Source organism: Erigeron canadensis, chromosome 6 (genome assembly GCF_010389155.1).
Source record: "Erigeron canadensis isolate Cc75 chromosome 6, C_canadensis_v1, whole genome shotgun sequence".
Lineage (NCBI taxonomy): Eukaryota > Viridiplantae > Streptophyta > Magnoliopsida > Asterales > Asteraceae > Erigeron > Erigeron canadensis.
Genome location: NC_057766.1, coordinates 31,684,130 through 31,708,561, shown reverse-complemented (window position 1 = coordinate 31,708,561; position 24,432 = coordinate 31,684,130). Strand labels below are relative to the sequence as shown.

Genomic DNA, 24,432 nt, shown 5'->3' with positions numbered 1-24,432 from the left:
TGGAAGATTTTTCATTTTCTGAACACTACCAACATGTTATTGGTTTTTGAGCAAGATGGTGTTTATATTTCTTGTTTGCAAGGCCATAATTTTCAAAAAGCCTTTCTGATTAACTATATTTCGGAGTTTGATTTTCCTATGTATATCGATCAATATACTCAAACTTCAAGTGGATCTTGGTCCAATAAAAATACTCTGTTAAGTTCCTCAAGCTCATTGCTTCCGTACAAGACCTGACATTATCCGACTAACTCCCCCTTCCAGCTGAGGTATATATATATATAGAGAGAGAGAGAGAGAGAGAAAAAAAAGAAGTGAGTATGGGGCTGTTATGCACCCATCTTGGGTGAAAAACCCCTCACATACCAATATTATGCAACATCATTATCTCTTCTCCAGATATCAGTGGAAATTTATCCAGAATTTGCCTTCGTACTTGGTCAATGCAAACAAAACCCAACGACGACTTGAGGATGCTTACAGAAGGCTCGAATGTCAAACTTTTGAAAAAGTCATACGCCTCTTCACGATGTTCAGTTCTACCGAACAAGTTCACCATACATGAGTGTTCCGACCATGACAAATCTCATCATCTGTTGGCGTTAGTTTCAAAACGTCAAGCCTTGATGAGCTAACCCAACATGCTTAGCTTGTTTCATCGATCAGTTTCATGTCTGCAAGCAGGCAGAAAACTAATATAGCTTGTTTCATCAGTTTCTTATTCGTTTGAACAACCATGATTTAGACTTCCTAAAATTCTTATGTATCCCGGATTACGTACAGTCCATTAGTCCAACATACTTAGATATGTATAGATAGTTAAAATACCCCACAATTGGAGTCACAAAAAAGCCTTCGTGTTCATTTGTAGTTTGCTAATTTGCTTTATCATATTAGTGGTGTTGCTTTACAATTTATAATGTGATGTGTCTAGTGAAATGATCAATTATTGCCATTTTCTTACAAAAAGGGGATGATATAAAGGCTCAAGGTACGATAGGATTTTGAGTTCGCATATCACAAGGGGCTTTTGTCCAGAAATATTGGTTTCCTCCTAAAAATTAATGACTTAGATGTTGAAATATCATTGGTTAAAAGAATAAAAAATGAAGACCCCAATGAAGTGTATATATATATATATATATTTTCTTCTAATAAAGACTTTATTGTGACAAGCTATTATTTGGACCACATTGATGGTCGTACGGGAACTTCTTCTATTAATCTGTTAATAATTCAAATTTGCCGTTAAAAGAATAAAAAATTTAGGCCCCAATGAAGTATATTCTTTTTTTTTTCTTCTAATAAAGACTTTGTTATGACAAGCTATTATTTGGACCACGTTGCTGATCGTACGTGAACTTCTTAAAATTCTTTACAATGAAATTACAAATTTACAAGTAACTAAAATATTGTGACGAAGTTCAAGGTCTATTAATGAACATTATATTTGGGTTCCATGGTAGCGATATAATCCGTATTCTTGTGAAATTGTTTGTGATTTAAATTTAGTTTTTTTTCTTATGTCGAGAAGAAAATCCTTAGATCTACTTATAAGCATTTCTTAGTTTGTATTTGTGAATTTATTTGGTTATAAAACTAATTGGTGGATAACTAGATATTATTATATCATCCTACCATTTGTTAATTAAAGTATGAGTTTTGACATCTATCACTTTTGCTTAACTAAAATTAAACAAAATAAAGAAAGAAATATGATCTTTGAAATATGATTTTATGAGATGTGATGTTATTATCGCTCAATTGACTCATTTGGACCATAAATTATATGTTTACTGCATTCTTTTTTTTTTATGTTAAAATAAAATAGATTTATAAGGAAAATAAAAAGTGGGTGTTCATTTGATTCAGACGAGCCGGTTTTGATGGAGCCTAATAGAGCCAAGCCTGTTATCCTTTCACTGTTGAGAACGAGGGGTTATCGCAGCTCTGTGAAACCAGCCTAACGCATTGCCCCCTACTCTAGGGTCCAAGAAACTCGAGCCTTCGCCCAGGTTACATGAACCAACTCTCAACTTGAAATGGGCAGGCCAGTTGATGCAATTTCGGACCCAACCAAGCTGGACCGGATCAATGTCCAACCCACTTTAATACCCCCACTTGGGTTATAGGCTCGCGTTACCAAGCCCGGTGCTCAGTAGTGCTTAAGTGGTCCTTATAAACCACTCTCAAAATACTTCATAGAGCGATGTGGGAACAAATACTAATACTAGTAACCCCTGGTTTTGATAATTGGTGGATCATTTAGTTTTCAGTCATGCATTCTGATAATGTTTAAACTAGTTATTATTATGCAAAACAATATTTCTAAATGATGTTCATTTCATTTCATAGTTCGTAACGCAAGTGTGCTAGAAAGTTGTAGTACCGATCCACAAAAGTTATGTCTCAAATAATTTGGGACATATACATGATGCAAGCTTCCCCGTCAAGTTCCCATCAAGCCAATTAACTAAAATCTGTTTACGAATTCTAGTGCACGGTTAGCAGTTTCTTTCACAAACAACTTCATAAAGTTTGAAGCGGGATTTGTTTCAATGGTCTTGCTTTTACTCTTCCGCACACCTTTTTCTTTTAGACAAAGTCACAAGTATTTACCTATTTCCTTGTGTTGTTTGCAAGGATAAGATCAATCTGTAAACAACTAAACTTAGAAATCATAATGTGGATTTTCAATATTTTAAAGATAAATGCAAGGATGATGGGTTTAGGCATTGTATATGAAGCCATGAAGGTGCTTTGGCTTGGTAGTATTACATAAATTTAAAAGTTAAAGCGTCTTTTATGCTCCATCATTCATGACGTGTTTGTTTTAATCAGTCGAATTCATTTATTACTCAAACCAATTGTTGAGCTTAATCTCTCTCAACTCGAGTCATAATTCTTCTCTTAACTGAATCGCTTATATATGTATGTACTTTGCCATCACAATAGTGGCATAAAGGACAGGATGCTGGGACGTGCAACGTACGACACAATTATAAGTTTCAAAGAATCCTTAAATTAGAGCACATCATTGACAATGCCCCTTTGAGTTTGAAATGTTAAGCAAATCCTTAAATTAGTACCCAAGAAACAGAAACAATCTATATTAGCATGATCTTGGGTTGTGAGATGCTAATATTGTTAGTCAAATCAAAAAATAAGGTGCAACCTAGCTAAGCCATTTTATCAACTATACATATTATTGATTTGTCAATTATTCAAGTTACATATGTATAGCATGAAGTCCTTCCATCCTCTTGAACAAAAAACAGTCAGGCTCATACTAAAGCTTTCCACCATGACTTTCTCTATCCCATTTCTTTCTTATATCTTTATACCTGCTGCAGTCTATAGGCATGTGCAAAGACTTTGACACAAAACTTAAGTGAGCCCATAACTTAAATACACATAATTAAGCTGCCTTCTTTTTTGTAAAAAGAAAAAAAAAAAAAAAAACACGAATAGGTATATATTGATCAAAAATGCTATGTACAGAATATAGAACTCAGAAGATGGGCAGCCCCATTGCTGAAAACAGATAATACCACACAGAATTCTATTCAAAATTCACTATCCTATATACCAATACTCAGATACGACCAAACAGCTAGCACAAAACTCCTCAATGCAAATAGAAATCAAACGGCAATTAGTGAATTATTTATCCAACTCAATTTTCATTTAGTAGCCATGTTTAGCACATTCTCGGTCTTCTTGACTATTAGGCTCAACATTTTGTTTCTAACACGTTCCTCGTCTTCGATTTGGATCAACATAAATTCATAATCCTCATCTTCAAGCCAGCAAAGCACAACAATTCTTTCCAAACCAAGTAACGACAACAATGCATAAATCAGTTTATAAATAGTTGCGGGCACCACACACAAAACTTGATGAGCACATCTGCAAAATCTTCATCCGCATTTCATCAGAACAGCAACAAGTTTTCAATGCCAAACACCCAACCCATTGGAGTACAGCTGCCATTTTATAACTCTATCTTCAAAGTCAGCAAGCTCTTAATCACGTCATCATCACAGCCATTGATGGGCAAATCAACAACTAAGATTCCTAGCTCTACTCCGAATCATGCCAAATACCTACAGCCAGAAGGAGCAACAGAAACGCCCTTCTGCCACTCTGTACAAGACCTATCCCTAACTCAGTTGCGACTTTTAAATACCACCAGACAGCAACTAAAAAAACATCATATATTGCAACCCAAGCCTTCTTTAAATAATTCTGCATAAGCATAACTTCAAACAAACAAACAAAATGCTTCCCCTTGCAACGTGCATTCATAGAACAGTTAAAACAACCCTTCTGCCATTAACAAGAACCATCTAAGAAAGTCTTTTAAAATGACAGGAACACCAGAAATACCTTTGAAGCATAAAAAGCTTTGTGAGACTTGAAGGTTTTGAACCCATGCAGCCTATACAATACAGCAGTAAGTTCTCCAAGGAAACAAAGAGGAAAACCAAAAGAGGGTAAAGATTATACTTGCCAACCCTCACCTACCATAAACAAGCAAGATCAAACTAGAAACTACCATCCTACGATCAAATTAAAAAAGTAGTGATGATCACTACCCAACTCCCCCTTTTAACACCATCCAAAACCAGAACCCCAATGACCTACCAAACCTCACAAAATTTAGACACAACATTCATCAAATGAGACAGTTTATGTAGTGCAAACCATCCCGAACCCAGTCAAAGCTCACAAACACTCCCCATCGGAAGAATTCACAAACCACACAGCACATATCAGCCAGGAAGCAGATATCACCAACCCGAATCGTATCACCGGAAAACATGGACCAGTCATTGTCACCTTTTCCCACTCAAGTTCCTAAGACAATTGTTTACTGTCTTCAATAACAATAAAGGTATTGTTTTCAGAAGATGAAAGGTCTAATGTTGTATTACCCAGAGAACTAACTGGATTGTTACAAGTGGAGCGCATGGAATAGAATATAATCCATCAGTCCCATTCAACTCCGTCAGCCATTTATCAATGTGTTCACATCACCAAACCTTTCCGAGTAGAATGTGATTCATCATGACATCAACATGCTACCTTATTCAAGCTAACCGGGGTATATACTACCCGTTACCCAAAAAAAAAAAATGCTACCTTATTAAATATTGATTTTCCTTTCCTAAGCATGTACTAGTATATCATTATTTCTAACCTTCATTGATACCATAGACTCCTCTTGATGTCTTATGGCTATCTTAGTGTTTGCAAAAGTTATCACCTTTTTCCCAAAGTTTCTGGCGAAACATATCACCTAACTATGTATTCTCGATATTCAAAAGAGACTGTATCATCACAAGATCATCATCTGGAATTTGAATAATGAAATCAACTGAGTTTGGTAATTGAGAATCCATTACGTTGAGTTTCTCATGTTTATACATGAGACTAACAGTTAGAGTTTAACTAATTTGGTTGGTAAACTGTTAGTCGTGGTTGTGCGTGCACGGAGCTGGTGACTAAGGGGCTATGGTCGTGCATGTAGTTTGCTTAGGCCTGCAGAAACAGGTGGCTGGTTTGTTTTTACACGCAGATAAACAACATAACAAACAATATAAGGAAGATGTTATGTAAAATATTTGCAAGCTTCATTGTGTGTGGCAGTTTAGGTGACCTGTGACATGCCAATAGAACACCAAATATAGACAGGCAGCCCTTCAGATTTACCAGAATTCGCAATTGCGTTTGACAAAAAAACAGAAAGTAGAAATTTATAACAAGTAAAACTCTAACATACTATATTGAGCGCAGCAGTGAAAGTATGACAACTTTATTATGCATATGGCTCCAAGTTATTTACATTGAAAAGGACAAGAAAAAAATGGCTGTCCAATTGAATATAAAAACTCTGTTAAATAAGTTAAGATGATGAGAATGGCAAACCTTTAATCCTTCCACTAGAGACGGGTTCCTGATGCTAGCCTAACATGGTATCGATTTCTGTAAGGTCCAAACTACCCAAGCCAAGCTTATAAAGCAACAACCAACTCAATTAAGGTAGACCAAATTACGGTCCAAGCCACCCCCGTACCATCACTTGTATTAAGGTCGGCAAAATGCTAACAACCAGTTTACTAAATGATCTGTGACAACTCATTGGGAAGGGGTTTGTGGAATCTACAGAACATCTTAAAAGCAGTTCTAGATCCTCCAAAGAATGATATAAGAGCAATCACTGATATCTGAGGTCATAGGTACTGCAGATTCTTAGCTTACTTGACTGATAGATTCCACCAGTGTAGCACATCTGGTGAAATAGTAATATCTTCAACAAGATAAAGATAAAAATTGTATTGAATCCTTTTCATTGCAGGTATGTTCTGATAATTTACTCTCTATGCAAAATTTTATGAAATTGATGGCTGTATAACTACAAACTCAAACACCTTACTTTGCTAAAGAGTTAACACTCACGTTTTAGTCAGATATCATTTTTGATATCAACTAGTATGTTACAACCAAGCACGGGGTATATTAAGTCAACACTGACGAAGTACTTCAAGAAAGTTCAATCATTATATTAAGAGTTTACAACTACGGCCATGAGCCCATGAATACAAGGATATCTCCAATTCTATATGGATGATAACACATGAGCATCAATATATGGTACAAGCTTCCATGGTAAATAAACAAGTCCCCGTCAAACCCAGAGCTGTTAAAAAACCTGCCGTATGGCTTGTAGCACACGGTCAGCAGTTTCTCTCCCAAACAACCTTGGCAGGTTTGACTCCAAATCGATTTCAATGGTCTTACTTTTACTCATTTTATCCCTCTTTTTCAAATAATCGATTTCACTTTCACTCACTACCCTATTCCCAAAAGCACAAACATCCAACCAAATATTCAACACTTCCTTGGCAATTGGGCTAACATGAGTTTTGATCATTTCCTCGAGTGACTCTGTTTCAATCCTCACCAGAATGGCAGTGGGAGAGATTACTGAACGGAAATAAAGCGATGATGAGAAGTACGGTGTTACCTCTGGGAGCTTCTCTAGATGTTGCCTGTGTTGCTCCAATTTCGTGTCTTCATAAAACGTCTTGAGATAATCAGGGTCGAGTACAATGTCCTTTCTAGGAGGCAAATCAAGAACTAGAACCATAGATGTTGGACTACTTTGTATCAACTCTACCACGAGGTTGGGTGCATCGGTTGAAGAGTTTAGATAGGCTGACAAACTGGTGATGTTCAGGGCTCCCCCTGATGGTAACTCACAATGTAGCCAACTTCCCAGTATCAAATCAACCTGTTACAAACAACAACAATTTACAAACTTGAATCACTTCATCAATCCAAACAACGACCACACATATTTTACATATATACAAGATTAATTTCAGTCCCGAGAATATACCATCGACCCATTTAAAGTTAGATACACACAATAGATTTTGAACTGTAACTTACATTCCTAAACATTTATAGATACAAGATTTTAAGTAACTAAGTAACACCAAATGCCGTCTTCCACGGGTTTTGAGTAAAAATAACCGGTTAGACCTCCTACATTTGAGTAAAAAATACTCGTAACAAACTAACAATAAAAGTAGTCTACCTGAGAAGAGTGGATACCAGATCTGAGAAGAAGAGCAGCATGAGCTGTATCAGTCTGGTTCTGATAAGATTGAACATCTGCCGGCAGATTGCAAGGATGAAGGAAAGACCCCAGCCGAGTTTCAACACTAGAGAATAAGTCAACCATTAGTTCTTTTTGTGGGGCCGACACATATGGGAAGTCACTAAAAGACATCTGGCCTCCTGAACTTAATTGCGATGCCGAACACTGGATCCTCCTCCTCCTCGGAGGTCTTGAAGCACAAATGTTAGGATTTCGTACGAGGGTTGGGAAAGTTGAGTGAAACGCGGCAATGGCGCAGGACATGATTTTGCCGATGCATTAATTAATTAAATTTTTTGTGTGTGTGTGTGGATAATATAGCAACAGGTCAACAACCAACGAGGGGTCACGTGTGAATTTTGTAGTCAATGGACACATGTCAAATTCACCCACACAAAATTTAAGTAATGAGAAATGATATTTTTTTTCTTAAAAAACTTTTTAAAAGTCTTTTTAATACTCATGTATTAGTGACATTTAGTAGAATCAAAAGCTGAAATCAAAAAAATAAATAAATATATTTATTTATGGTATTAGAAGAATTTTAGAAATAATATATATCTTTTTTTCTTAAACTAAAGAAAAAAAATTGTCTAACATGCTTTTAAAACCACCAAACATTATATGGAAAATAATAAATAGACTTCTAAAATTTCAAAATTTTGATATGTGTACTAATTCTTTTTTATATCTCACCCCTTGAATCTTTCAAATTATTATTTTATTATTAGGCATATCTTTAAGCACATTAATTAAGTTAAACGAGAGTCGAATCTTCAATCTTTATTTCCTAAACTAACTTTTGTTATTAATTCTTGTTTGAATGACTTACAAATTTATTACTCTATCATATTCCATATATAATATTTACGAATTTTTATTTATCAAATGTTTATAAATATAATATTTCTCTGCTCATAGATTATTTTACTTGTTTATACGTTGTTGTGTAATTGGATAAATTACATGTCAGTTGCGCTTTAACGCAACTTAGTTTAAGTAGTTGATCTAATAAGAAAATTGTGAAATGTAGAACTAAACTAGCTTATAAATTCGGGTGATACCCGGGCATAATAAAGATATTAAAGATATGAGATAGAAAAAGATAAACATAAAAAACAACACTACTTACATCTTTATAAAAAGTGATGATAAAAATAATGAATCAAACGATTGTAGACATGCTATGATTTGAATTTTTATAGAAAAAGTGACCAACACTAGGGCGAAAATGTATTTACGTAATACAAAAACGTAAAAATATTGACCAGATTGATAGTGATTCTACATATTTTTTCGTTTACTATACACATGTCTAACTGTTACTACTGAACTCATACTAATAAATGATAATAACGAAAACAATTATGAGAACAAAAGTATATTTGATATAATCAATAATGTACCAATGGTTTTTTAAAATCATACTTAAATTGTAACAACTGGTAATGAGTAAGTTAAAAAAAATGATAATAGAATTAATGAGACGCCATTGATAAATTATGACATATGGTTGGATAAAAAAAATGTTTTACATTAGGCTTGGTTAGGTTTTAGAAAAACTTCATAGTAAAAGGATTATAAATAAAAAGTTAGAAGATGATGTCATAAAATAATTAAATAAAAAAAGATAATTATTAAAAAAAATTGTGAAGTTGCCATGTAAGATATTTTTGAAAAATAATAAATGATAATAGAATTAATGAGACGTCATTGATAAATTATGACATATGGTTGGATAAAAAAAAATGTTTTACATTAGGCTTGATTAAGTTTTAGAAAAACTTCATAATAAAAGGATTATAAATAAAAAGTTAGAAGATGATGTCATAAAATAATTAAATAAAAAAAAGATAATTATTAAAAAAAATTGTGAAATTGCCATGTAAGATATTTTTGAAAAATAATTATGTAATCAAAATTTTGTTTTATTTATATAAAAGAAAGATAGATTACGTTCCTCGTGAACTACTTCGCCAATTAGAGGCTGGGTTTATTTTTATAGCTTGGCCCATTGATTAGGTTTGTTTAACAAGACTAGCCCATTACTTTTTGAGTTAGTCCTAATATTCTTTTAGTCCAGTGTAAGCCCAACTAATATATCTTCATAACCTTTGTCAATCTTGCTGCTTATCAGATTATTCTCAAACAGCTTTGTTTATATATTATACCATATTAAGTTGCTCTGAGTTATCTTTAAGTTAAGAAGTTATCTATATCTATATCTATACTATCTATATAAGCAAACTATTCCTAAAAATTTAACACTTTACTTTTAAAATCTTTAATTTACCCTTCTAATTTATACAACCATCAAACACTTTATTTCTGAAATTCCAAAAATATCCTTAAAAAAAACTTTATGCGTGTCCCTTCCCTTCCTTAAAGTTGTTCACATAGTATACCAAAATAGCACACACGCGTTACTGAATTTAATAATCAGTTAACATAAAAAACACCCACTCTAAAACAACAACGGTGGTTTGCACTTTCAACCGGACTAAGAAACACTAGAGTTGAATCATACATTCATATAATAACACGGTACCGCTACTTAACCATTGTTTTTTTCCAATGTCCCACCGCATCACGCGGATACAAGGCTAGTTACAAAATAACAAATGTGATCAATTGCTTTCAATATGATCGAAGTTGTTAAATTAATAAAATACTAACACCTATAAGGCTATAAACTTTGCCTATATGACTTTCCAGAAGGTATTTATTTATTTGAATTACACTTAGAATGAATAAATAAACAAACACGAGGAACGACAACATATATTACATATATAAATATAAAATTACAATTGATGGTTTTTTTCTTGAACGACAATTGATAAAGAAAAGTAAAATATTGTAAACATTGAAGACATTCGGCCTGTATTCATGATTATAAAAGTTTCTCCAGTTTTCACTTTCTTTCTTTTTTTCCTTCAAAATTGTATCAACTTTGTTGACTGTTGTATTCTTTGTGAATTGAAGGTTCTTAAATTAGATTTTAGTCAACATTTATGTTACATTTTCACGAGTCGGCAATAATCAAGCTTGATTTCTCCTGAATCATAAGTGTTCAATAATTAATCACCTCCGTCACTCTACAGTCTACAATCTACATCAATATATAATGTGAACACTTTTGTACTAATCATGCATATTTTATTTGTGTCATACTGTCATTGAAGGATTTATCATCTGAAGTTTATCAAAGAGATACAGTTTATACACCTTGGTCAATTCTATATATTAGTACAATAATAATTTTTATAAAAAAAGACAACCTAAATTCAATATTAAGGTACTAATAGTGTTACAAGTGTCATTGAGATTACAAGTGTCATTGAGATTTAGCTCAACTGGATATTTAATGCCCCTAATGTCTTTCAGCTAAATGTTGGTTACAGATTCAAAACCTTTGAAAGACATATTGAGAAGTCCTTACCAATAAGGTGGGGCATGACGGTTTTCTCTAGCATTCAGCTGGTTTTCTCGTAGTGGGACTTCCACCGCTAGTCATGCCCTCGGATTGACTGTGCTGGTGACGTGGTTGATCTCATCGGATGATAAAGAGGCATACCGCTGAGTTCAATCACCTTAAAAAAAATAGTGCTACAAGTATTTCAAATATATAAGTATCTATTAAAGTTCTTGAAATCAATATCGATCTGTAAGCTCATCAAAAAAATAAAACCGTAAATTCACAAATTAAAAAAATTAAAAAAAATAAAATTAAGCAATAATACTAACTTTACCTAAGTGGCTAAGTAGTCAAGAAAATATTATACCATTCACTAAAACGTTTTTTTTTTTGTAACAACTAGATTACGTTAGATTAGAGCGTTGAGCCATAGACGAACCGCGAGCTCGATAAACTCGTAATTAATCTCATGACTTACTAAAAATATTTTATTTTGAGCTTCCAATTAATTTTAAATAATGATTATTCTCGGATGATAATCATTAAAACAAATCAAAACTACAAACAAACGAATACTTTGTACAATAACCACCTTAAGATAGAATAATAATAAAACATTATTCCATAACCATTACTATTAAAATTATATTAATTTAAATAGACGGCATACAAATACAAATGTAGTTCGAGTAGTAATATACTATTATTTCATGATTGTCGAAGCCACGTTGCCATGCTTTTCCCCATGATGTGAAAGAACGTTTGAAAATGAAAGTCTACCAGCTGCGAAAGACTTTGGTCAAATTTCACACACTTCTAGCCTAACATCTTCTTGGAATTCCCTAATCACCTACTATGTGTTACCAAGTTTATACTTTATTTAGTTCTTTAACTTTTTTTATTAAATCAATATTTTTGTTGATGTTTAAACATTGTAAAGGGGAAAATGTTATATATATTATTTGTATTCACTTTGTTATGGTTTTATTGTAAAAGAGGAAGAAAGAAAATAGCAACTCATAAATGTGTGAATGATAGGAACAAAAAAAAGTTTAACAGTGTCATGTCTAAAATTTGAAATGATAAGTATTGACTTCTTAACATGTAGCCAATTGTCAGATACGTGCATTACAACAAAATTTCCACTTGTTGAGTTGCTGTTAATGCCATTTTAGTGCAACTTTTGTACGTTATGGACAATATTTTACTATTTGCAAAAGCTAGAGGGCCAATATTTTCGAATTTCGTGGTTGCAACTTGAGTTTTATAGCGAAAAATATTAAAAACCGGTTCAAACTTTAAATTTTATTATTCCTTTTACTTTTCGTTGCAAGTTGTTTGGAATCTATCTAATCGACATGGTTTGAACTTTGAACTTTTTGTTCTATAGTACTCGTATTTCCTTAAGTAACAACATGCTAACAATGTGGAGTTGATTCAAATTAGAGTTAATTACTCAAATGGTAAACTTTTGCGCGATATTGCTGATTTGATAGTTTTTCTTTCGATATTACGTGGATCATACCCAACGTTTTCAAAACTCCACTCGAACCATACTGGAACCAAACTCCGTTTGATGGCCGTTAAATCCTCCTACGTGAGGGTAAAAATGTATTTTCGCGTTTCTCAATTACTTTAATGGTACCTAACGTTTGCACGATATTGTTGGTTCATAATTAATGTTTAGTTATTAATTTATTTATAGTATTTTGTGTTTTTTTAATTTTGAAAAGTGAATTTCGCTTTAAGCTTTGTGTCGCAATTCGAAAGAAGGAGGTCTAGCATGTTTTTTTTTTTTTGAACAACATTAATTAATAATTAAACAAATAAAATGCTAGTAAAAATTAGATGATACAAAGGAGTACACAGGCCGATTTAAATTAAACCCGATGGGGAAAAAACCCCTACTAATCTTGGACTATCGGTATCGAATCTTGGAGGAGGCAATTCTGTTTCGAATGAGCTCTCTAGCGCGGACCCGGTTAAAACAAGGTATTTTATGTTATTCCATTAGCAAACGAGGATTTGAATGCTGAAATTATTTGGTACTAGAGATCCCACTGGGAAAAGTCATGTGTCGTTCTCACTCACTCAGTTACATAAGTGGAGCGAATATCTCCCCCTCAGTTTAATTTGGATCGGACTGTGTAATCTTTTGTATGAGCTAGTTTCCCACAAGCATTTTATTTGTTTAATTGATTTTTTATGTTGTTGGAAATTAAAAAGACAACATATGAAATGACCCGACTCGACTCGACCAAAAGATTGATTTTTTTTTTGTTCTGGTCATAAAGTGGCCGTAAATTTATGACTGAGAGGCGTAAATTTACGGCTTAATTATAATTGACCGTAAAAACATAGCCGTAAATTTATGGCTTAAATTATAACTAGCCGTAAAAAATGAGCCGTAATTTGCTCATGGATTTTTTTTCTTCCCCGATCAAAAGTATGTCGTAAATACAGGGGCCGTAAATTTATGGTCATGGGCTGTAAATTTACAGTCAAGTGTGCATAAAACCATTTTGACTCAAATTTTATTCAAACTTTTTTCAAAGCTCAAATGCTTAAACCAACACCAAAAAGAGTAAAATCACATACTACAACATAAATGATACATCCGAAACCTTAAGCATTGAAATTTACATTAAAACGACCAAACGGGTCGCATTACCCACGTTGTCATTAACCAAGACTATTCCATACTTTGAGTTACAAAATACCATGACTCCAAACTAAGTTTTTGCAGAAATATAGATTACCAAATATGGAAAGAAAAAAAAAAACATCATAAATGTATCAAGAGCCAAGTTTATCAAAACAACAAGAGTATCATGAGCCATAATGAGGTAGGATGACTAAGTATCTATACCAAAAGTTTCATTCTTCCGCGAATGGACAATTACCGTCCAGAACACCTAGATCAACTTCTTATCAACACTTTAAATCAACAAGGGCTTAGTTCCTTTTTCCGGAACCACCTATATTTAGTGAATAAAGTTGCATACAAATATATATACGAAGGAGGGCAAAAACTCAAAACACAGCATATGTAGCCAATGGTATCGTCATATCATCACTGTAACACCCAAAAAATATAAAAGATAAATAAATCAATATTTTATGTATTTTAGCCCTAAAATACTTTCCAAGTATTTAGTTTTGAGATAAGGGGTTAATTTAGTTGGAACTTTAGTGGCTAGCGGATATAATACCCTGTTTTATTTAATAAAAACGTGACTTCAGGGGAGGAAGTCACCACTTTCTTCTTGATGTTTCTAATAACATCTTCTTCATTTTTCTTATCAAAACTTCCAATCCTTAATTTCTTTTCTCCAAAATTTGGTTTCCAAGATTGAAAACCCAATCAAATCCAATTAACAATTCAAATAAAGAAATTCCTCATAATGATAATAATTAAATCAAGGGTTTTGGTGGCAAATTGAGAGTGGATCGATTTTCACATGAAGAAATTGGAGTTTCAATTTGTTTTTAATCCTTTCCTTTCTTGAAGGTAAGAATTTAACCTAGAGATTTTACTATGTGAATTTAGGGTTCTTGAACTATATGAAATTGGGGATTATATTAAAGAAGTGTTATTTTGATTCAATTAAAATTAGGGTTTTTGAATATTGAAATTAGGGTTCTTCCCATTTGAAATTGGGAATTTAAATAAATTGGGATTTTTATAAGTTTGGGAATTTGTTAGAACCCTAATGAGATTGTTATGAGAAAATTGGGAAGATGAAAATGGTGTTTTGATGGTGAACCCATATAGGTGAAAGTATTGTTTTAGAATGTTTGGCCAAATTTTTATATTGTAAGAATTATGAAAAATTTTTTATGGAAAATGATCTTGAAAGCCAAACACCATGTATGATGGTTGAATTTTGAGTTTGGTTAGTTTTGTGAATAAAATGAGTTAAGAAAAACTCATAGTGACTTACTTAACGTATAGGTAAAGAAGATTGTTCTAGTGAGCCAAATAGTCAAGTGTGCATTTTTGTCAAGAACCAATGGGAGTGTATATGTATATGATCATAGTTATGTTATATAGAGGTCATAGGTGGGTAAATTCCTATGACCCAATTGTATGTTGATTTTGTGTAAGACTAGTAGATGTGTAGATACCTACTAACATAAATTGTGTATGTAAGACTAGTAGATGATGAGATACCTACATACTAGCATATATTGTGGCCTTGTGGGTAAGACTAGTAGATGATGAGATACCTACTAGCATATATGGTGTGTGTAAGACTAGTAGATGATGAGATACCTACTAGCATATATTATAAGTAAGACTAATAGATGATGAGATACCTACTAGCAAATATTTTTGGCCAAGTAGAATTAGCATGATCATGATTTGTTTTGTTATTTTGACTATTGAAAGAATAGCTCAAAGTTGCTTGTATGCACTCAAAATTATATAGCTAGATTATCATCATATGTATATGCATTCACTAAGCGTTTTGCTTATTGTTTAGTTGTTTAAATTTTCCTATAGGAGAAGGTAGTAGCCGAGGTAAAGAAGCGTTTGGGTAAGAGCAATGTTGTGTTGATTGGAAGTATTTGATGATTAGATATCCTTTTGGTCCATGGGCTCCCAAGTACCCTAAAAACTCATATTTTTGTAAATGAAATGATGAAGTATATGATATGGTTTTGTTATGTATTTTGTTAAATTTCAACTTAACTTTGGTATTGTAAGTTTAGTGTCAAAGTGTTAAACTTTATGTTGGTAAAATGGGTAAGACAACACGTCATGGTGAAGATTTGTGTTTTTGAGAAATGGTCATTGTTGGAATGTTGGATTGTGTATTTATAACTTGTTTGGATGTCTAAGTATGAGATATGTCTTTTTGGTCATAAAAATGTTGTCAAGAAAGGTTGTCAATATTGGTGGGACTGCAGGAAACTGTGGACGGTATCATCCTCTAGAGCATCCGGAGGTGAAGGTGGATCATCCGCCATATCATCCTCCATCCGCTGTCCTCGATCTCAGTTTTTACCGAGCCTTCGTTTGAACTTCTCGAGTTCGAAAACTCGTATATTAGTCTTATTATACCATTATAAGAACATTTAATTTGTCATTTCTTGAATTACAACATTTTGATTTTCGACGAAAAATTGCATTATTTTTCTAAGTACTAAAATTTTCCAACTTGTGCAATATTTTATTACATGATGGTTAAAAGAGTTCGGGGCGTTATAATCAGTTGCATACTCACTTTTGCGGTAACAACACATACATAGATCCATTTACGCTAAACAATAATCAAAGAGGTTTTTAGGTCTCATCTCAATACAACAAGAGGTTCTTAGGCCTCATCTCAAAACAACTATGGGGTTTTTAGGCCCCGACCTCAAAATTAGGCCCTAACGCCGAATCGATTACCACACATGGAATCCACCATCATATGGTAATCGACCCAACGCACATATTAGAGTATGCAAATTTACTCACCTCCTTCGCGACAAACAACGATAAAGATAGCCACAACACAATTGACCAAGCTTTCAACCAAGCCAATCATCCCACAATGCATATAAGACTATATTCACAATCTTGGCTAACTCATTAGCCATACTAACATTTCACTAGCATTCATAACCCATAATCATCCCATTTTGTCATTGAACTGCTTATTTTCAAACCTTCGTCTGGTGAATTTAGCTCATCATCATCATCATCATCATCATCATCATTTCACTTAACTAACAATGTCATCACTTTTACAAAGTTTGGCTTTTATTGACTTCATTCACAATCTCTAATAATTTTTATCATGCAACTCAATAACAAAACACTAACTTATAAAAATTTGGGGAAAAACTATACATAACCTCAATCTCATCAAAAATCCCCCCAAGTTAGATATTTCAAGAACCCTAATTCTCAATACAATTAAAACTAGCTAGGTTAAAGGAATTTTACCTTGAAGAAAGTAACTTAAATTGAGATTAAAATAACATTTCCTTCCATCTTTTTCTTCTTGAAATTCAACCCACACACTCTCAATTTCTTGAAGTTAAAACTCTTCACTATAATATGGTTTATTCTTAGATTATTGAAGGATATTTGGATTGAATAAAAGATGAGAATTAGTTGGAATGGAAATTGAGGAGGAGATTATAAAATGAAGAAGAAAAAAAAAGAGTGAGTCACAATGGGAGGGATGGCTGGCATCTCATCTTGTCGTCATGCATCAAAGGAAATTAGGTGGTAAAATACCCGCTATCCGCTAAAAATCTAACTAAAGTAACCCTGTAACCAAAAATAAAATAGTAGAAAATTATATAAATGTCAAAACTACAAAAAGGGGTTAATTTATTTACCTTAAAAATCTTGGGGTGTTACACATATGATAGACTTATCGCGACACGAAGCTTAAAGCGAAATTCACCTTTCAAAATGAAAAAAAAAACCCTAATAACTAAACATTAGGTATGAAACCAGCAATATGGTGCAAACGTCAGGTACCATCTATGTAATTAAGAAACGCGGAAATACATTTTTACCCCTCACTTGCAAAGTCACGTGGGAGGTTTTAACGGCCATCAAACGATGTTTGGTTCCAGTATGGTCCGAGTGAAGTTTTGAAAACGTTGGGTGTGATCTGTGTAATATCGAAAGGAAATGTATCAAAGCAGCAATATCGCGCAAACATGATGTACCATTTAAATAATTAACTCTTCAAATTAAACCACCCGTAATTTACTGTAATTTTTGTAAAAAATACTTGTAAAGATATATTAGGTGAAAGAGAAAAAATAATACACACACGGTCTATTTTTCTTTTGTAAGCATGATGGTTTTTTGTTATAGGTCCGTCAATAACTCCACGAAATTCGTAAAGGAATTCATATGTACATGTTCATTCACACGTGAATATGCACTAAAAGGAACCATATAAGAAAAGGTTTGAAATACATTAATGAAAAAATCAAATAATATATGCTTCTTTTTTGAATCCGTATAATATTCACATGTGAATGAAAACATTACATGCAATATAACATGAAGTCATGAACTATGTAATTCTTGATGATTTTTTAGTTTCCATTAATTTGAACCTCGCATAAAACCAGCCTTGGTATATAGAGTACAGTCATAAATTACATGATATATTCGAACCCAAATCAAAACATAGTAAAGCAAATGACACCAAATGCATGTGTCAAAGCAAAACATATAATCATACTCATCAATAAAAGTTAACGCGTTTACATAAAGTTGTGGGAGACAAGAAATCACCAAAATTCCCTTAAAATAAAGTCGTACAGATGCCACTTACAAGTTACAACACAGAAAAAAAAGAAGAAGGAGGAGTTAAAAACAAAATCAAAACAACCGAAAGCTAGCAAATGTAAATTAATGTCTATTACCAAACATCAAATTAAGTTATAACAAGGCATGTGGTTTAGGCACATCCAAAAACCCAAATAGAAACATGGCATATCATCATTTTTAGATCAATCAATCTCAACCTCAATCAGTCTAACTATAGGCATGTCTTGTTTGGCTTAGTTAACATGATGTGTATCTAACCATGTCTGGGTTTGATTTATCGATCATATATTGTGTTTCAAGATATTTTTGCTCTCGTCTTCAACTTGCCGATGATGATGATGACGACGATGATTGTCGCACTGAACATGCGACTATTTGTGCCCACTGTCTTAACCTTGTTTTCACAGTTTGTGGGTTGTCACCTAAATAAATCATCATGAAATTAAAAAGTCACATACAAAGATATAAACACGGCCGCTTATAATATCTTATAAAATTTGTGGGCGTCAAATACAAGAAGTTATCTCTAAACTAAGAAATTATGTTTTATACAAAATTATAGCAAAGTCATTTAGACGAAATTTATAACAGGGCCGTTTTGAGGGTGTAACTAAAATTTGATAATACAAACTTATACTTTTTTTGGGCATCCAGCGTTAACAAATAAGAGTTTTTTTCTTATAATAATTTTTTAACTTAATAAATAAAAATAACCGTCAATTAACTATTTTTTTAATTAATATATACAAACATTATTTATGAATTAAAGTACAACACTTGATAACTAAAAAAACAGGCCCATACTAGTACTCCTCAATATAAATCGTTGTGTCAAACTATTAAGTAACATAGAATTAGATAAAAAGAATTTACCGTGGCTAAATATGGCATGTGGACTACTAGTTGGAGAAGATAAATCCGGTTCAGATACCGCATACGAGTAAGAAGAAACTGAAGATGAAGAAGAAGACGGCATTGAAGACGACTTAGAAACCGTGTCAAAATATTGCTTATTAACCGCATGGTAAAATCCTAAGGCAGGCAAAGTATCAGACAAACGATCATCTAATTTAGGAGAATGTTCAAAACCAAATCCAAGTTCAATACAAGCTTTAAGTTCATCAATATCTTCGTCAGTAACACTTTTGGTCCTCCTCCTATGATTGTGTCTTCCCTTTCTTTTTACCCATTCTTCGTCTCTATGCAAGTCGGGTGACCAAGATTTTTGTGTGTAGATTGTCGACGATAGAGGCCGGTTAGATGGTGGTTGAGTGGTGGTGGCGTAAGGTGGAGGCATGGCCGCCCAAGCCCGTTATAGGGTGGGCGGTTTTTTGGGCTGGGTTTGAATAATTATATAAGAGAGGAATTTCGGGTTAATGTAATGCAAAATTTGCGTTAGTGGGAGACTATTAAAAGGAGTGGAAGACAAGGTTTGAAATGGTCCCAAGTAATGTTATAATAATAAGTTGGTGATGTCATTATGAAATGTATTTGGGTCCATATGAAGTTTTAAGGGGTCCATAACACTAAACAATTATAATGATGACTAATTAGTGGAATAGTTAATTTTCAAAATAAAAAATAAAAAATAAAAAAATTAGTGAAATAGTTATGTAGGTTTGACGATATATACTACTTATTCGTTTTATTAATCTTTCTAACCAAATAGCCTAATAATCATCCTAATCATGAGATGATAACACATGGAAAAATCAAGGGGCAAAATGAGGAAAGAAAATTGGTGAATACCACATGTCACATTCTTAATGTATTAGGAGGATTATTAGGCTATTTGGTTAGGAAAATTTATCATTTTCCTTTCGTAAATTATCGAAATATCTACCAACTAATTCACCGTTGAAAAGTAATGCTCGTAATAAGAATAAGTTAATACATACGCATTGTAAATAGCAAAGTTTTATTTTATTGACCAACTTTGATTCGATGTAAAACATATAGTAGTGATATTTCTAGAAAGCGTGGTGAATTTGGGATTGGTAATAAGCATAAGCAAAACAAAAATAATTTAAACGTAATTGAATTGTGTGAAAATTTATAATGTTTGACTCATTAACGTTCATAATTAAACGTAGAAAATGAAACTGTTTTTTTTTTTCTTGTAAATGTCCTATACCTCCTAACTAAATTTTAGACCCGTATCACATATACAGATTTTATGATATTATCAATATAAGAATTAGTATATATGAAACAAAAAAAAATACTCATATGTCCACATGTAAAAATATAATTAAATAATTGAGATATTTAAATGTAAATACTAAATGGTAAATCATATCAAGTCTGGATGGTGTAGTATGCTTTCTTTTATACAAACTCTTAGAAGAAAACAATATCTTAACATTGATTACCTAATTAACCGAGTTATCATTGATATCTTGCAAAAAAGTAATTTTGTTTTCCAAATTATGGTTCTTAAGAATAATAAAAGTAGTAGTTGGTTCGTGGGTTATCAATGATTTCGTGTGTTGTGATTTTATATGTAAGGTTTCGTTTATATAATAAGAATTTGTATATCCTATATAGTTTGATTCCAATCACTAATAGGAATAATTATTATCCTAATTATAGTCCAATTACAATTACTAACAACAAAAACATTACAATTAGTTTGATTACAGTTAGATAAGATACTGAGATAAGTTTGTACCTTCTTGGGTTTATGTAGACAATCGTTACCGCATATACGAAAGGAGATTAGTTTTAATGATTATTTTGTTAGAGTGTTTGTGTAGGATTTTTTTAGAGTGTTTGTATGTTTTTGCATATATCTTGGTCCACTATTTTATTATACTTTTATATTACCAATAAAACCGAAAAATATAAATTAATTATTTTTAAAATTTGGTTAAAGTGTAAATATATTGGTGATAAAAAATCAAAAAGTGTAAACTAATTATTCTTAAGTGTAAATTGATGCTAAAAAAACCAGAAAGTGTAGATTAATTATTTTTAAATTGGGTGAAAGTATAAATTGGTGATGAAAAACTAAAAAAGTGTAAAATAATTATTTTTAAGTGTAAATTGGTGATGGAAAAACAATAAGTGTAAATTAGTTATTTTTAAATTGGGTGAAAGTGTAAATTGTTGATGAAAAATCAAAAAATGTAATTTAGTTATTTTAAATTGGGGTTAAAGTATAAATTGGTGATGAAAAATAAAAAAATATAAATTAATTTAGAAAAAGTAAGTAATTGCTCGGTGCTGCCTTCCGCGGGTTCTGAGCCCCAATACCTCGACGGTGTATAGGAAGGTTAAGATGTAGGTAGACCTTACCTCTACCTAAGTAGAGAGGCTGCTTCCAGTTTCTACCTAAATGGTAGAAAATGCCCTCCAACCTTTGCATGGGATGAGGATCAAATTTAGCCATGTGCTAATTTAATTAATTTTTAAAAATTGAGGATTGTGATTGATCAATTAAAGGTTACGTCAGTTGTCTTTTAGTATATATGAGATAAGATCTCCTATACACATGTTGATGTTATGCATTCAAAAAGTAATGACTAAACTAGCATTATACCCGTGCAATGCGGCGGCAATCGTGATGTTGACGGTATGGTGGTGGGAGCGAATGTTGATGGTGAAGACGACGTCAAATGGTGTAGATATTGATATAAAAGTAATTGATTTAAAGGGTTGATGGAGATATTTAAAAAGATAAATGATTGATAATGTAATTTAATCCTTAAAGTTAAGGAGATAATATAAATGAAATTATTTTAAGGGGAGTTAGGAAATATTACATAGTATAGATACGAGAGGACATTTTAAACATTCCCTCATTTAACTTTCAACAAAGGAGATGTCTTTTTTAATAGGTAGTATAGATGAGTTTCTATAAAGGGTAATAATTTTCGTACCACGTATTTTAATAAATTTACAACATAGTACAAGCTTTTGAACACATTGCACAAGCTACTAAAACACATGGTTGGTAAATTTATCACAACATGTAATACGAATATCACTTCCCTTTTATAAATATATATATTGAATGTATATGATGTACAATATTTATAAAATAACATGTAGAATGACTTGTATGTAAAGTAATATAGCAATGTTTATGAATGTAAGAAATATATTGAGTACGGACGAGGTACATTTAGTTATTAATTTTTTGCAACGATCAAAATTTCGTCATTAATAATTTAAATTTGATTATTATCGTAGTTAGATACCAAATTTTGAGTGGTCATTTTTTGTCACTAATTTTTTTTTCCATTAATTTTCATTAATGACAGTGATCATTATCTTTTAATGGTTACTAAATAAGATTTTAAGAAATAAGTTATCAATTTTGCATTTAATCGATCTTCAAATTTACTATCAATTTTAGTATATATATATATTTTTTATCAAAACAAGTTTTCCTATCGAAATAAATACAATTTAGTTTTTGAAAGTATATATGTTGTCAATATTACTACACTGTGCTTTAACTTTTAGGGTGTTTGGGATTAGATTTAAAATAATTATTTGGTTATTACGTTTGTAAAACATAAATAATTTAAAAAAATGTTTGTATTAAAAAGTGATTATCTGCTAGAAAAACGCAGTTTTGGAGAAACATGTACATACATGTTTTTTCATGCGCTTTGAAAAAGAATAATCTATTTTGAAAATGCAAATTTTTTTTTGTAAACGCAATACCATACACCTCGTATATATACGAAACTAACATCTACTTTTTTGATATTATAATGTTTTTCACATATAAGTTTTTCCTTTTATGTTAGAATGACTCGGTTTATTTGACATTTAACAAATTCTATTTAGTTTCACGAGTCGTTACTTACCAATTACTTTATTTCATTGTTTTTTTTTGTAAGGGTTCATTAATTGCTCGCAACATGGGATCTAGCTTACGTTGTCTTATTCACGTCCGCGCTAGAGAGTCCCTCACCCTCAATACATAGTAGGAGGAGAAACCCCCAACTAAACCGTCCGAAGGCACAACATTTAATTGAGATAAAACTCTGCCCCCTCTGCGGGACTCAAATCTGTTTCACTGGAGAACTTTATTTGTGAAAATCCTTTAAATGTCTTTCTCATGTCTCGAACTCGAGACCCCCAAAATGTAAAATTGGCGCTCAACCACTGAGCTAGAATGAGAAGCACACTTTAGCGTATCTTTTATTTCCAACTTTTTCTCACCATAAAATAATGGACAACTATTTTTAGGAGAAAATAACCTATTAAGTTTTGATGCCAACGTTTTTATCATAATATATTTAGAGAGAAACCAAAAAAACTCCCGTTGAAGGAGACCTTAAATCCACATAAGGTGAATGTATTGTGGCACAATAATCTTACGAGAATTATTTAAGGAAATTAACTAGTAGAGTAGCAGCTTACAAACAATTACTCCTATCTTAATGAAATTCAATATCTTACCACGTATAATATCAAACAATGTGTATCTTTTGTAATCTGCAAGGTCATAAGGATATGACGAGTATACAACTAGGAAGGTCGAATCGTAGAAGCTGTTCTGTAAGACAAATATTTTATTCAATAACCATTGTCACATGTAATGTTGGAACTTGGAAGAGCATTGTATATTTGTCTTAGATATATAGACGTTTAATATGAAATATTTATTCATATCAAAAAGATCTAGAACGAATGCCTGATGTTCAAACGCGACTGACATGACTAGTGCATACATAAGTTAAATTATACTCGTATTTATTGTCACTTGTCAATTAGAAATTAGTCGCAAAAGGTCGCCTAAGTTGCGTACTTTGACAACTTTGTGGGGCCGTGAGGGCCAATGATATAACGATTATTAATCTAAATTATTATACTTTAGACGTATAAATACGAAAGAGACGGTTATATACACTTTAAGAGGTTAATTTGAATATTAGTTATTAAGAATTTGTTTCAATTGCAAAAACTTTTTATGCCGTTGCTACATATATATTATCCCCTAACTTTGATTACTAATTGGTTATACTAAGCACAAGACTTGCATAAGACTCCTTAACATGAAAAAATAATTTAATCTAAACATGAATCATTCGG

At 32.3% G+C, this 24,432-nt stretch overlaps 2 protein-coding genes across 2 annotated transcripts; both read right to left on the bottom strand.

Annotated features, from left to right (window-relative positions):
* Window positions 1-6,542: 6,542 nt before the first annotated feature.
* LOC122603307 (red chlorophyll catabolite reductase, chloroplastic) lies at window positions 6,543-7,958 on the bottom strand. Its single transcript, XM_043775981.1, has 2 exons — window positions 7,607-7,958; window positions 6,543-7,297 (listed from the first exon to the last, which is right to left on the bottom strand). The coding sequence occupies exons 1-2, from the start codon at window positions 7,931-7,933 to the stop codon at window positions 6,707-6,709; spliced, it is 918 nt and encodes a 305-aa protein (XP_043631916.1). The 5' UTR covers window positions 7,934-7,958; the 3' UTR covers window positions 6,543-6,706.
* A 10,381-nt stretch (window positions 7,959-18,339) lies between these two features.
* LOC122605367 lies at window positions 18,340-19,777 on the bottom strand. The gene is made up of 2 exons (XM_043778300.1): window positions 19,255-19,777; window positions 18,340-18,803 (listed from the first exon to the last, which is right to left on the bottom strand). Exons 1-2 carry the CDS (start codon window positions 19,676-19,678, stop codon window positions 18,700-18,702), a joined length of 528 nt encoding a protein of 175 aa, XP_043634235.1. The 5' UTR covers window positions 19,679-19,777; the 3' UTR covers window positions 18,340-18,699.
* Between the last annotated feature and the right edge of the window lie 4,655 nt (window positions 19,778-24,432).

Bases quoted from the DNA above. Each gene is read 5' to 3' on its own strand.
- LOC122603307 (XM_043775981.1), bottom strand. From the start codon at position 7,933: ATGTCCTGCGCCATTGCCGCGTTTCACTCAACTTTCCCAACCCTCGTA. The intron at 7,298-7,606 runs GTAGACTACTTT...TGTTTGTAACAG, and splicing joins CTGGTATCCACTCTTCTCAG to GTTGATTTGATACTGGGAAG.
- LOC122605367 (XM_043778300.1), bottom strand. From the start codon at position 19,678: ATGCCTCCACCTTACGCCACCACCACTCAACCACCATCTAACCGGCCT. The intron at 18,804-19,254 runs GTAAATTCTTTT...TGATTTATTTAG, and splicing joins ACATGCCATATTTAGCCACG to GTGACAACCCACAAACTGTG.